This window comes from Dicentrarchus labrax, unplaced genomic scaffold (assembly GCF_905237075.1).
Source record: "Dicentrarchus labrax unplaced genomic scaffold, dlabrax2021, whole genome shotgun sequence".
Lineage (NCBI taxonomy): Eukaryota > Metazoa > Chordata > Actinopteri > Moronidae > Dicentrarchus > Dicentrarchus labrax.
Window position 1 is genome coordinate 11,046,104 of NW_026136702.1, and position 16,060 is coordinate 11,062,163.

The 16,060-nt window shown below is 40.6% G+C and overlaps 1 protein-coding gene across 5 annotated transcripts in view; it reads left to right on the plus strand.

Annotated features, from left to right (window-relative positions):
- Window positions 1-16,060, plus strand: part of tet1 (tet methylcytosine dioxygenase 1) — a 30,147-nt gene that overhangs the window by 4,635 nt on the left and 9,452 nt on the right. The window contains exons 1-2 of one of the 5 annotated variants that reach the window (XM_051377007.1): window positions 11,092-11,561; window positions 11,722-11,762. The exons of 3 other annotated variants lie outside the window; for them this stretch is intronic. In XM_051377007.1, the coding sequence (XP_051232967.1) occupies window positions 11,441-11,561; window positions 11,722-11,762 (162 nt within the window). In that variant the 5' untranslated portion in view covers window positions 11,092-11,440. Of the gene's footprint in view, window positions 1-11,091; window positions 11,562-11,721; window positions 11,763-16,060 lie in introns of those variants that run through there. One more of the 5 variants, XM_051377018.1, reaches the window with a different exon arrangement.

Here is a 16,060-nt window from a genome sequence, read left to right on the forward strand (position 1 = left end):
TTAGCAACTAACTAGTGAACACAGCGGAGCATTTAGCAGCTAAAGAGCCTCATATATCCCTCTGTAATTAGAGACCAAATACAAAGCTAAGAGAGTAAATATTGGACTTACAATCATCAGGTGGAGAGGAGCATTACTCCAAATGAATGATAATGTTGCTCTGTAACTGCTGGATGTTTATATAAGCAACTGTTTGCTAACAGGTTCGTGTGTCATCATTAAAGGTGATGATGCACCAATGTTGTGTGCCTAACGTGTTCCCGCCGCCCCCAAGCGGCCAAAAGAAAACCGTTATTGTGGGCTTTAGTGTCTGTTTACTTTTGTGTTTCTGTAATCGTCTTTAAAGCTGCATTATTTACAGCATTACGTATACCGTGAAAGCTGAGAATTGTCACCAGACACTGCAGCTCTACCGAGATTTTGAGTCTCTTCATTGTTTTGGTTTCTGGCATAGTGTAAGGTTAAGTCTGGCCTATCTTATCAACCATGTTTCCAACCACGTGTGTCCAGAAACACGACTTTATTCTACCCATTATAATGTTGCTCTGTGTATGCAGCATGTGAAAGAAGGCAACTGTTTTCTCATACTTGCGTGCTTAACAGCCTTTAACATACTCATATAGGGACAGAAGGCTAGTAGACCTCTTCTTATCCATTTTGGCAGGTGGGAATAAGAGTTCCTTACGGCAGCTGGCTACAAGAGCTACATAACCATGTACATAGTTCAATGGTGTCCATGTGGCTGGGGGAGGGCTCTGTGTGAGCAACTGTGAGTGTCAGTGAGGGTCCATGTGGCTCTGTGGTCTAGTGTGTGCAAGCGTGCATGCATGCAAGGGCAGAGCCCCCAGAGTCATAGCAGTGGCAATAGCTGATTAGGGCTGATTATATAACACCTGTAGTATCAGTAGTGACGACCTTTGTGCACTATTTCCGCATATAAGAGGGGAGGGGGAAGTTAAGTTTAGGCCAGGCAGAGATTTACAAATACATTATTTGGGATACCCTGAAATGTGGGTCAGCGTGGGTGTTGCGGAGTCAAATAAACATTTTACACATCCTTCCCACTAATCGTGGATCATATCGTAGCATCTGTCAAAATAATTCCTTTTTTACAATATCGTACACACCCAATTTACAGTATATGTGGTTAACTTTTGATGTTATATAGTATATGTGTTTGTGTGGTGCATGCATGGTGCTGTAAGACAGCAGACAGAGTGACACTGAAGGTAAATGACAGATGTGCAGATCCACTCATTTACAACAGAGCCAGTTGTTGTTTCTCCATTTCTCTTAACTGACATCACACTGGTCTACTCGTATATACAGCAATATCTGTGTTTGTGGTTTGAGAACAGGTTTTAGTTTGATTCTGTGAGATTACATGGGTGGAGCCTCCACCAGGTGCTGCAGGCTAACACTGTCTGGACAGCTATCATCATGATGAGCTGTAGGTTAAATCCCCAAATCCATCCTTAACTTAATTCTAGATGCAGAACAGGTGGAGCAAGGTAACCTCTTGTCTTGTTTATAAATGTATAACTATAGAAACCACGCTGTGAGTGTATGCAGTTGAACTTTATGTGTACTGTGTGAGTAGTGTGAGTAATATGATAACATAACTTGCTGATCAAGCTCACACACCCTTTCAACAAATGTGTCTTAAGTCCTTAAGATCGTGAAAAAAAAGGCCAGACAAGTTCATGCAGTGGCATGTAGATTCTTTTCCTGGTTTTACCATGTTGAGTTACTATGGTTGGTGTGGCTGGGGTTTGGTTTTAGATAACATAATTGCAAAACTACACACAAAACTCAACACAGACTGGGTTATACGTATATGAAGACAAAATACAAAAACACTACAAACTGTCTAAAAGAGGAAACCTGTGAGCTTCCATGTTTTGTGTGTTTATAAGAATGAGAGTGAGAGGGGAGCTTTCCTTTTCCTAAAAATGTCCGGTTTCACTCAGGCTTGATAGCCCCCTCGTGGCCTCGCCTTGTATTGGGCAGTGAGGATAAGGCAGGGACCTGGCCCCAGACACACACACACGCTAACACATACACACCAAAAACAAAATACTATAGTTCATACAGTGCAAAAGCTCCCGTACTTGTTGAGTGAATTTGACTGAAACAGTCCTGACATGTTTGGAGCTGTAGGCTGCATAACTGACTCACTTTTTTATGGACTAACAATGTACATGTCTGCACTCACAGATAATGTTTTTAACATTCACATATCAGCAAAATAGTACAAACAAATACATCATAACACACAACCATCATCAGCATTTGAACAAATAGGAAGTGACCCATTGTGTGAAGAGTTGCCCAGGGCTCAAAATATTTTTTTTTCCTCAGTGTTCCACAACTGTCCCAATTTCACCTTCAATTGTCTGGAATTCTACTTTCAGTTGTCTCCAATTTACCAACCATTGTCCCAAATTGAACATAATGAATATAGTTTACAAGCTTTGTTTCCTAACTCATTGGCTCACTCTGAATGAATACTGAAATGACTTTATGTTTTTGGCCAATTTTCATTATACTTTTAGTCATTTGAGTTCCTGTTTCTTGTGTATTTTTAGATAAAAAAACGCCTCACTACAAACTGCAGTGCAAAAGCATACCTGTCTCTGATTGGTTTACGGTGATGGATCTTACATAGACACACTTTGAATATTGAATATTATTATTAGTTAGCAAAATAATCACAAACTGACCACAGGGACATTGTATATTTGAACTAAAAAAGGAAATAAAAAATCCACAAAGGGAGAGAGAAAATCAAACAAACTATTTAAATATCAACAAGCTGAAATGAACTATTTACATACAAGCTTAAGGAACATCCTAATCCAGAGATCCGGAGAGAAAGAGCGGTAGAAAAGGCCAAATGTGCCTCACGCCACGCCTACTGACTGTCTGCGTACGGCGCAAGAGAGGGAGAGACCCCGGTGCTGTTGGCAGAAGAGCCATGGACTGCGATTACTCTGAGCAGCTTACATGGGAATGAATTACAATATAATATATTTGAATATATTTCTTGCCTTTTCCCTGATAGTCTGAATAAGTTGCTACATTTTTCAGTAGTTGCTTTTTAGAAATAAGGTCGCTAAGAGTCGCTAAATCTAGCAGGAAACCAGATTGGCAACACTGTCTCTCTATGATTGATTTTGTGTGTGTAAGCGTGCTACCAAAATAGCGTAGAGCTCATGCCGATGCCGCCTCACATTTTTCTAATTTGAACACGACAATTAAACAATTAACAACAATTAAAATGTATTCCATGACACATAAACGTAATGATTTCATTAGTAATGATACATTTCTCTACTGTCCCAGACACTGTATCTTTGTGACCCAGGTTCTAAACTTCTAAACAAACATTTTTATTTATACCTCTAATTTACTTGTAAACTATCTGCACTTGTCTACATTTGCTGGTGAGAAAAGCACAAATTACTTCAACTTAAATGTTAAAAGCTTGCAACTGTTTTGGCGTATAATGTGGTAGAGTATGCGTGACTTGCCTTAGACAAATGTAAAAGACAGTATTGTTAACTATTATCTGTGAGTGCTGGTTTCTCCTTCTGTCACTGTATTTATCAAATCCATGGGTACGTTTGAGGTGCACCTGCACCACAATTACACAGCAAAGGAAGGATTCAGGTCAGTACAATACTGCTGCAGGTGGACACTATACTTTTTACAAATAGTAGCCTGCATGCGTCCAGTCAGCTAGCCAGTTCTGCCCATCTCTTCCTGCAAACTAATTTATCTCCTGCACTACTTCCACTGGTCCTTTTTGCGCTGCAATGCATTCGCCAGAGGAGTTTCCCTGCTGAGTTAACACGTGTATCAGGACAACACTTGCCGATCCCTCAGACAGCGCTGTGGTGGGGAGGACAGGCAGCCTGCAGCACCCAGCAGTGCCTGTTTGCTTTGTAGCAGATATTCAAAGCTGTGTGTGTCTGTGTGCATATGGATGATTCTTACTTATATGTTTGTGTCAAATGGGCATGTTCATACATACATGTGTATGTGTTTGAAGAAGATTATTTTTTTTACAGCTTGTACTTTAGGCCACCAGGGAGCAAAACACTCCCATTGTTCTCAGATGGAACCATCTTAATGTAAAATGAGAGTGATTTGTCCCAGCAGACGCTCCAGTCAGGTCTCCGCTCCTCTTCTCCCCTTCTCCCCCTCTCACACACACTGCATGAGAGGTCTTCAGCACAGCCGGTTGCTATGGCGATCTCATTGTCTGGTGCTGACCTTTGACCTGCCACGGTTGTCTGTTGGAGTATTCTCAGGGTCGTAATGAGGATTAGTGGAGATAACCGGCAGACACGCACTATTATGGGTTTAAGGCTTTGAACTCGGTAACCTACATCCAGGTAATTAGGTTAAACTACGCAGGTTGTCCTGCTCATAGTGGGTCAGCAGAAAGCTAGAGGTGTCTGCAAGGGATGAACACCTTAAACATGGCCAAATAACAGGGGTACTGCCTTATCTCTGTAAATCAACCCATTCAGTGAGGTAATGACACGTTTTATGTTACTAATAAATATAAATATGTCAGCATATTACTTTGTGAGTACTAAGTAAGCTTTGTTTTATTATTGAGACAGAAGTAATATGAGCTATATTCTGTTAGCATACTCATAATGCACCATTTTTTATATTTTTAACACAGTTAAAACTATCAATGTATGTTTTGGCACTGTGCAATAATTTGATTATACACAGATTTCACATCTTTAATTCAGTTCATTGGTTGTTGGACAAAAGCAGTGTTGCTGAAAATAATACACAGGGTAATAATATACTATGTGTTACACTAAACCAAAAACATTCATTTGATATTCCTGTACAAGGAAAAACAATATGAACCAAAAACACTTTGCTACCCTTGCTGCCTGTGAAGTATGGTAAACTGCACAAACACATTATTTTGAACATTTTCCCTTTTTGTCCCATGACTCGTGGTCCTACATGGACCTTTCATGTATGTAGACACTTTGGACTGAACTCAAAAACTACAAAAATCAAATGTATCCAATTACAAATTTTTGAATCTGCCCTGGTCTCCGTTACCACATAGTAATAACATGCTGCAACGTCTACCATTATTGAAATAGAGATGATGTTCACTGTGAGGCAGTATCTATCTCAAAGTCTCTTTGTGGAACAACTGGCTGCCTGGAGGATAAAAAAACCTTGTAGAAAATGATCAGCAGCAGTGTACAGTGTCCATGATTTGTAGTAAATAGGCAATCAATTTAAGTAAATAATGAATTCTGAGCTGATAAAGTTTGGTCTGTCACCCTAGATTATGTCATTGAAAAATAAGTCATCTCCACTGAGTAAAGGTGCCCCCACATGTGTGTGGGTACTTCGGCAATGAGCTGAAGGACACATGCACATCCACACTGTTTTCCACACTCACTTTTTTTCTCTCCTCCGCATTACATAAATGTGTGGGACAGAAGGGGGCCGAGGTAGTGAGGAAGGTTTCGTGAAATGTCAGAGACATTGCCAACATTTTAACAGAGCCAACTCATTATGACCAAGAGTGCGTTGTGTTTTAGCCTACTCTCACTCCTCAGACTTCTCCTCCTCTGCACAGACACACATTTTATTACATGAGCTTGCCTCTGATTAGGGCTGCTTTGTATTTTCTGTTAACCTGGTCCAAGCCAATTAAATTTAAAACAACCCTGTGAGGTAGTTATCTGTAATAGCTGCAGGGCTTGGGTAGTGGCCCAGAAAAAGGCTCTGTAGACGAGGGGAAATGTCTGTTTTATTTGATTTGGGGTTCAGTTATTTGGCCAGATCCCACTATACATCAGAGCAGATGTATGGCCCAGGCTGTGCCAGGTTGAAGGTTTATATCCAACCAGAGACAGCGATTTAATGACAGGGGACTCCAGTCAGATGTTATCTGTTTGCTTTAATGCAAATTTTTTTTTTTTATCAACAACAATACAAAGAGTTAAACACATAGCAGTTTGTATGTGTTTTAGTACCTATAATAGTTATAATTCATCAACATATTTGTAGAGTTAAACTTTGATACCTCTTAACGTTCCACTCATGAACCCTCCTGAGTTCTTTGCATCTGTGAGTTTGAGCCTTGTCCTGACTGTTGTAAGGCTCTAAGTCCCTGGATAAGCTTTGAAGTCGTGCCACTTGGTTTCTCTGGGTGAAAAGAAATCCTCACTTTGCCCCCCAAAAGAAATGCCACTCAAATCCTACCAAGGGCACACAATGGCCTCCGTCTGGAGAAACCAGAGCTTATTCATGCATCAACCTGACCTGACTAATTTAGAATATAGCTTATACACCTGAGGAGGATCAAAACTCTCATCTTCTTGTTCCATTGTGCCATTACCTCTAGAGAATGCCATCCACTGAGTTGAAATGAATGTAATGAATTCATATGCTTGTTTATTTTTTTGCCTTTACCATTTATTCCCTTTGTTCATCATTTATTATCCTCCCAGCTCTGGCTGTTACTGTACAGTATATGCAGTCAGTCTTTAATGCACCACTGGGGTTTGCATGCATCTGTCTGCACACGTATCTGTGTGTGTGTGTGAGTGAAAGTGCATGCATACACACGTGCAGTCATATTGCCAACATGCCTGCTCAGCATGTTGTACTCTCACAAACTTAAGTAAGCCTCATTGTGAGAGGATCTGGGGCCCCCATGCTGCTCTGCCTGCATAGTGTTTGTGTGTGTATTTGGGTCAGTGTGCGTATGCATGTGTGTCAGTGTTTACACAAACCGATGGACCCGCTCACCTTCCTCTCTATCCTTCCCAAGGTGAAACGTTTATTTACATATTTAGACATAGCAGCTCCAAAACTCAACACTACAGAACTAAGATAAGAGTCAACCTGCTAACCAAAAGCAGCAGGTACAGATGCATAGGAAATACTTGAACACACAAAGCTGGCACACGATTAAAGAGGACATTTCTTTGATGCATAAAGGTTTTAAAGTTCATCCCGGCTCTCCTGGAGGTGTTAGAGCTGGAGTTGGTTGCTATCCCTTCATGCTGACCAACCACTGTCAGCCCTTAAATTGAGTCCATGTGGGTTTAGGGTGTGGCTTTGAATGGTGCACATTTCCTTCTACTAGTGGGATTGTAGTATGTTACATAACTCGCTGAAATGGAATTTTGAATGTGAACCCATTGTCTCCTTAAAATAGCCTGCCACATGAGTCACAAGCCATCCATACAGGAACATGCAGTTGTATTTGTGTGTGTATGACCTTGTGTAGACTTTTGTGAGTTTTGAGTCTACAGAAGATCTTTTGGAAAAGTGATTAGTGTGATATGCCAGCAGCCTCTCAGGTCCGCTGAATGTGAACCACACTGCTGCCTCCTCTCAGGTAACACAGACATTCTGGTTTCCTGGTTCCCTTTAAGGGAAATCAGGTTTTCTACTGCCTCGGCCTGGCTTTACAGGATGCAAAATGCTAATGCTAGGTGTTTGCATATAAAGATGTATTTGGGTCTGTGTGATTTGTATGAGAGGTTGTGTGTGACTGGATGTGCAGCACGGGAAGAGATCCAAACATGAAGTTGTTTTTTCCCATTTTCCCATGATTGTTACCACTCACTTCAGCACCTCCAATAACCTCCTACACACACATGTCTGCACTGGATAATACATCTTGCTCTTTCATCATCTGACACTGGCTAGTATCCACATTACTGCTGAACATGATAGGTAGAAAGTCACAACTGAAGAAAAGAGAAAAATACTGCCCTTCATCAAACGTGTAGCTGTTCCATGCAAATGAGAGACAAGTTTACATTAGCGTCAGAGGTAATGGCAGTAATGACAACTATTGGCAACAATGGCGTTTGGCACGGCTCCATCACTGGGCCAATCTCCATTGGGTCAGCCTCCAGATGTGTCAGAGACAGTTTATGACTGTGGTGAACGACTTTCTTTACCTCACTTGCATGCTTGTGTACTGCAGCTTAGGGTGATTAATGTCCAGACTACTTGTTCCTAACGAGAGCTGGGCAGCTCGTTAATGGGAAAAAACATATGGGATACTTAAAGAGCTGAAAATGAAGGGTGCGGTGGAATATTGTTAGTAGTTGTGGAGTATTTTCGGATGAACGCATGGAGTGGCTGCAGGAGGACGACTGTATTGAAGGTTGAGAAACACGGTACAAGCAGCACAGTTCATGCTTAATTTTAAACTCCATATTTTACAGAGAGATGTACTAAAAGGTGTATGTTTTTATAAATTATGTCTTGATATCAAAGAAGCAAAGGTTACACAAGCCAGTAAGAGCTTTGTGTTTAATCTAATGTTAAAACCAGAGGGCAAATTGTTTCTGTTTTCTTTACATACCATATCATAGGGGAGTGAAGTCCTAGTCTCTATGGATCATTTAATGTCACCTAGCTGTTCAATTGAATAGTTTGTGTCAGTAGTGTTAAGTCAATACTATTATATCCTATAACACGGTAACTGCATAAGAGCTGCAGCAGCACATGTCAGTTGATCGTTAAATGGCAGCAATTGGTAGGCGTGTAGCTTACACAGGCTTGTTTTATTGTTAGGTTTGTGTCACCTGTTTAGTTTGTGGACTTTACTATATGTGTCAAACCTGCTAGACTAGTTGTGATCTTCCCATTCAGAGGTGAGCTCAGACATAAAATCTCATCCATCCAGGTAAGGGTGTTCTTGAGTCACAACAGGAGTGAATTACTGAAATATGCATATTTTGGCAGGTGTAAATGACAGTAAAATGCTCACAGGTGCATACACATTAATTCATTTTGCAGATATTCATACTAGTTTATTTCCGGATCAAACATTGAAAAGCTACCGTATGGCCACATGGTTAGGCAATATAATATTATGATATTCTAAAGCTGTAGGCACTTATGCACATTGTGAATAAAATAGCTAAAATGTGCTAAAACAGCAGAGAATATGTTGTTGCAATGTGGACTGAGGTTTTCTGTTACTGACAGTGCTGAAAAAATATTATTTTGTGGGGATAAAGTTTGCTCCAGCACACCACACACATGCCTTGTGTATATTGCATGTGTTTAGTCTACATCTGTGTTTGTTTTACAGTGTGTTAGGAAACTTGTGATTATTACTGTTGGGGTAAAATGACTTATGTTGAAAAATGACTTGTTGTTCGTGTATTTATAGATGGTGTTCTAAATTACCAGCCAACCTCCTTAAAGGATGTGAAATCTGAACAGGATGTTTGAAGTTGTCTATTGTAAAAAATAAGAGAACTAAGAAAAACAATTGCACCCAGCAGCCACCACCATAGATAAATGCTTAAAGATATGTACTGTCTGGCACTGTTTTTTTTAAAAACTGTTTGCCATGAGGCTACACTTATGCATAAAGCCACAACACACAGGAGTTTTACTGTGATAAGTTCTAAGCGTCTAACAGACTAACTGACTGACTGTTGAACTGTGTGTTGTGATAAAAACAGCCTTGCAACCATGGGACTAAGAATGCAAATCTTAAGTATAGTTTTCATTTTCACCATAGTGTTTGAAACAGCATAGTTAAACGATATTATGGTCAGAAAATGTACATGTTGATAAATGAGCTCTGACGTGTGTCAGTGTTGTCACAGGTGTACATAGAGTATTTCTCATTGGCTTTCACTGAACTGATGACTCAACCTATCCCTTTTATAAACCACATTTGATCATGTGCCATATTGGCTGTAATTCAGGCCTACTGGGTGTAACATGTTTATAAATTCCTTTAGAGATATTGAGGCTTATTGCTGTTTATAACGACTTAATCTTCCACAATGACATGCTTGTGCATTTGCTTTATTAATCCTTTACATGTAAGCTGGACACCACACTCATATATATATATATATATATATATATATATATATATATATATATATATATATTGTTGTGTCTGGATTAAGCTGCACACTCCCTGCTTCCACAATCAAACACACGGCTGAGGTTGGTTACTAGAGTGTTACCGACACTTGCTCGGCCTGCCTTCATGTTTCCGTGTCCTGGTGTGACCTCAACGTCCTGGCCACATGGTTGCCTTTAAAAGGGGGGAGTTCTTTACTCTCTCATAACATTTTTCTCTCTTTGTTTTTTGCTTTCTGTCTCCTTTTTTTTTGTCTAACCGCAGCTTTTCCTCAGGGAATTGTTTAGAAAGAAAAAAAAGGCTTGAGACAGTGAGAGAAAGAACAGTGTGGATGTTGTGAACATCTTATTTCTTGCTCCCATCACAGTCCTCCACAACGTTTTTAAATCATGTGGGCATTAGTGGTGCTGCAGAAAATTATACCGCCACGCGTATGCCACTGTTTGTTATCCTTTAAAAGGGATGATATAACATGCTTCTATACTGTGTCTGATGGGACAGACTGAAGCATTTATACCATTTATATATAATATAACAGATCACATGCCTTAAAACTTTGGGGGAGTAGTTCAATATGGGAGGGAGGCATACGCACAAGCACATTCTCCTATCTGCAAACTTGCCAGTGTCATTGTCATGTGATGTTGTCTTCTGCTGAAAAGAAGTATTTTGATCATGAGCATTTTATCAGCATTTGGATTCCCATATATTTTCATAGCCCAGCTTTTTTTTTTGTGGCTAAAGGAGTCAAATTGATCACCCTTCAGCCATAAGTGTGAGTTAAATTAACAGTTACCAGTGTTGCGTTATCAGTAATAAGATCGGATCAATTATTTTATCTATAAAATGTCAGAAAATGCTAAAGAATGGCCATCAGAATCTAGTCACAAAGTCTTGTTAGTTTCATCCAAACAACCATGCAATTTAGGTTGATACAAAGAAGGGTAAATATTTTGATTTGATAAGTAATTAATCAAATAACCTTCAGTTTATCAATTTATCCTCCAAATAAAAAGTTTAAATAAATCAATGTGTATCGATTTTCGGTTTAATTTTTAATCACTTAATGGCCTAATCGTTTCAGCAGGGGTGTGAAGGGTTACTATCTCAGCAGTGAGGAAGTTGTTTTTCTGTGGTCCAGATCCAACAATATCTGTTCCACAGTTTGCCTCCAATCCATGTGTGTAGGGCTGGAGTAAAAGGCTCACATAGGGGATCCTTTGTTTAGGAGAGTCTAGGCATGGAAGATAATTTACAAGCCGCTAAGGTCCTCACGCCATTGGCTGATGAGGCTCTGTCTGCGTCTGCAAAAGGCATCCCGTGTGTGTGTGTGTGTGCCTATACGTCTGTGTGTATGCGGTGAGTGTGTGCGCGTCTGCTGTAGCAGCACTTTGCTACAGCGGCTCACAGTCGCCCTAGTCATGACACCCAGGAGCTTGCCCTGCGCACGGCTACTGTAGCCAGTGTTTTCTTTTGCAGCTGAAGGAAGGCAAAGCAAGATGGCCACCAGTACCTTTTAGGGATATGCTGCCTAAACCGGAGGGGCTTCCTCCGAGGACAGACAAGGTAAAGGCAGCCGGAGTGTTCACCCTGGGGTCTATTGTCTCGCTGCAGATGGGTCAGCTACAGTGGAGCTCATCTAGAGGTTATCCTCCGTTGTCTCTCTCTCTCTCTCTCTCTCTCTCTCTCTGCCACCCTGGATTTAGCTGATTGGAGCGCTTTATTTGGAAGCTGGTGTTGTTATTGTTCATGAATCACTCAGGACCTGGGCTTCTGTGTGTGAGTGTTTGGCTTGTCTTTTACAGGTGTGTTTAAAGGATGTGACAACAAACTCAGCAATAAAGAGGTCAGTTTCCACAGTAACAGACACCCCTCTTCTCTCTCCCCGGTGCATGTCTTTTTTAGCCGTTGTACTGTATGAAGAGCCCCTTTGGTTGCCGTTCTCTTTCTTGTACTGGTTTGGACAGCCATATTTCTGCACCTGCTGTTTTCTGAAGAAGTGGAGTGCTTGTAAGCCTTGGGTCGTAACTTGTAATTTGGCAGGCTTTACTTGTTTGGCTGCAGTAGTAATGGTGTTATTATTGTGTGGTTTGTAGAAAAGGTCCCTCTGTTACTAATGTCTTAATCTGTATAATTTTATAGTTGATTAAGCTCTGATGTGAACTGGTGTACCAGGAGGCAGTTCTTTCAAGTTTATTGAGTTTATTGCAACATATAAGGGCTTCTTTGCCACTGGTTTTCTTTTTATGTAGTGCGTTTTGTATGTTAACTACATGACATTGAGCGTACACAGGAAACGCTCTCTCAATGAATGAAGGAAATTCTCACATGTTTGTAGAAACACACATAAACCACCACTTACGCTCTCAGCCAGGAAGGAAGTACGCTTTTTCATTGTAAAAGTGTGAGGTCCTAACACTGTTTTATTTCTCAGCCCTCACAGTTCAGTTGATGTGTTTGAATTCAGGTGTGTATGAACATGTTTATATGTATGTGAGTGTGTTTGTATGTCTGCGTTGAGTTAAGAATAGATACACGCACCTTCAAAACTTCCTTGGAGACCCATTAGAGAGTGAGGGGGTTGTTAGGATTCAAGTAGCAGTCACACTTTTGTTGCTAGGGTAGGTCTCTGAGCGTGTGTTTGTGTAAAGCCCTCACCCGTAGCTACTCCAGCACATGTTTTGTTGATTGTTAAAGCTTTGACAACTGTAGCAGTTGGGTGTGTGTTTGTCTAACAAAAAAAGAAGAAGACTGTGTTTGCATTTAAAACAGTACAGTGCCCTGTGAGTGACACTTCAGACACCCTGAGGCACACAAAGACACAGCCCTAACACATCACAGACACAGCTCTCTCCAGAGACCCAGTGACTAAATGAGAGCACATGACTCTGCATTTACATCCTGCATTAGGTTTTAAATGTTAAATGTAACATAATTAAAAACAGGGGCTCTACTTTGATGTCAGCTTTAGTTTCTGAATACTTGGATGCGCAAATGGATGCACACGCATACACAATGCATAGAGACACGCGTGTGTCTGGTGCAGTGCTGGAAGCCAGCCAGTGCTGCTTTGTCATTGAAAGCAGTTTATTGTGATAGACACACTGCCTTTCCCTCTCCCTCTCCCCCCCTGCTCCCCATCTTTCCCACTCTTCTTCCCACTCTCTCATTTGAACATCACGGTGGCCCATTTCCACACGCTGCTCGGAGCTCGTATCTAACCCTGTTGCATTGGCAGCTTTGGTATTGCCTCAGCCTGAGCTCCAGCTATCTGTTGCATCAGCAGCATGTTAGTAGTAGTAAGGAACAGTCCTGAAAGCCATGCAGTGGACTGGAGAGAAAGAGGATAAGAGAGGGATCCAGAATACCACATAAATTGGCTCTACCATACTAATCATGTCTGATCTCAACATTTTATTCATCATGAACAGCTCACTGGACAGTTCAGCCTCTGAACACTTTGTTAGCATTGTTTTAATAAATAGCTTTTTCCAGTGTGCCTTGCATTCCTGTGGATAACTGAACAGGAACATACACAAGGCGGTTCCATGTTAAAATATTTCCAGCACAGCTACAATAGAGTTAAATATGACAAACATTTTCTGATATCTCAGCGGTGAACACCAGGTCCACCAGTGCCACATAGTCTAAGAGCGAGGGCTTCTATTTAGAGCTGCATGTCTTATGGAATTTCAGCAATGAGAGTGGAAGAAAATCATTACAGAAGAGGAAGATAACAAACTTTTTCCACTGATGTTGACTGATTTTCTTAACAGCTTGAACACATATTGTTTTTAACTCTGTTTCCTTTGCTACAAAATTGTGCCTTTTTTTGTAGATTTATAACCAAACACTATATGAATTCACACAGCACCTTTTTGGGTGTCAAATCACCTTATCAGAAATACAGTCTAGGTTGAGAGTCAGTCGGTATAGCAAAAAAAAAAAACATTCTGAGTACTTCGTCTCAAAGTAAGCTCCTGGACTGTGTTGAATGCTACAGATTTGTGATAACATCACATGTAAGAAAGAACATTAAATGTCTCATTAAACACAGCCTTCATACTTTAGCCCCAAAATGAATATATTGTATGTCAGTAACTGTTCTTGTTAACATTTGTCTCTCTGGCTTCACACAGCACAGTAACAGATCTCTTTAAGGTAACCAACAACCGTCTTTAATCACCCAATGCAGAAGGCTGCTCAGTATTAATCCTCTTAGACCTCAGCGCTGCCTTCAACACCTTTTGTTTCCCAACTTAAGTTTAGCTTTTAGCTCCGGCGCACTGCTTAATCTCTTATTTTTCAATGCCTTCTTCCTCATGAATGACAGTTCATGCCTTTCCTCAGTGGCCATCACATGCAGGATGTCACAAGGTTCAACTCTTTTTTTCACTCTGCACGCTTGAAAGTCAAATGCACTGTTACCATTTCATCCAGGATTTCTCAAAACCTTTTAAATGGACCAACCCCAGCTCCAGCTTTGGGTTGATGTTTAGCAGCAATATGACCTCGAGAATTGTTTTGTTTTGTGAAAAGTGCCACCCATTTCCATATATAATATAGTACTTTATGTAGTTAAATGGAGTAAAAAATAGTATAGTAGTAGTATATCAGTGTGACCTAGTTCATGTCTAATGGAAATTGACAGAACAAAGTTAAACAGAGCACATGTAACTTATAAACGCAAGTGTTTTTTGTTTGGTCTGTGGGTTTCTAGGAGTCTGGTTTATATTGAAGTACTGTTGCTGCTACTCTTGATCTGTCAGAGTGCACATCTCCTTCTTTAAAATGCATTAAATCAGTGGCAGCGATGGAGTTTAATTGGTGTTTTTGCCAGGTAAACAGTGATAAAGAAGAAGATCTCCAGCTACATTGCAGTGGCGCTAGTTCCTTAGAGGGAAAATGGGATACCTCTCTCACATACACACACTAACACAAACACACACATAAACATAGAGTACACACAGCTCACAGTAATGCACACATATCCCCTAGCTCTTGCAAACGAGTTTAAGATCCTTTTGTCAGTTGAGTCTTGGCACATGATGCAGTGTTTTTTTTTTTTATCTTTGTCACGCTGCAACATTTTTAATCAGTCTTCCACTGCTGAGGGCTTTAGTTCTAAATGTAATGCAGGGTTAAATCCTAAAATAAGAAGCAGCTTGACTTGACATCCGTTGATATATGCTCACTCAAGATGATGAAAAATAAAAAAGGCTTTTACATATTCAGTTGCAGGAAATTCTGTATATAAGATAGATTTTTATCAGAATGGGTTTTGCTTTAGTGCCCTTTTAGTTTCTAATACTACTATATGTTTCTGTTTTCTGTGAACAATACTAAACTACAATTTTCTGGCAACTGCAGTGCAGAAAAGCAAAAAGACTGTCCTCAGAGTTCCTCCAGTTGTATTTCTCACCAAATCATTAGATTTTTTTCCAGCTTATAGAGTCATGGCTATGGTTGTCTGCACTCAAGACAGTCTATGTTATTGTGTATTCCACATGGCTTTTGGGGGCAATCAATATGTCAATAATTTGGACCTTTGGATGGTTTTTAGCTCTGCTGGCAGTCAGAATTCACCTTAGCTGAAGGGTCAAGCAGTGCTGTAGATGCACTGAGTCTGGATAGGACCCTGAGCAGGTTAATCACTCACTAAATAATGTGCAGGCATGCCAGAGCTGCTGTGTTAATAATCACACGTGCTTGCATACTCATGCATGCATGCCCGGGAACACACCTACAAACCCAGCACAAACACATGCACATGCACACAAGCCCTCAGTGACCCACCGGCAGTGACGTAATCAAGAATTGTGCGTGACTCCAAATGTTTGCTCATTGGTGCTCGGCTATCTGTGGGTCTGTGGCTCTGAACACTCAACAGCTCAGGCAGGAATGTAGTCCTGTGTGAAGCCTCGACTGTAAACGGACACAGTTCAACTTTTTTATTAGCTCTGTTTAGAGATCAGTTTCGGCAAGATTTATAGAAAGCAGATTCTTTGTTTTCACATGCCATAATATTTTCCACAGCCTTCGTGGCTACAGCAGATGCTCATGTCATGCTGGGAGGCAATCTGTTGTACTGTGTGCCGTGACTGTTAAAACAAGCTGAATCACTGTATACTGCCAGAGCTTGTT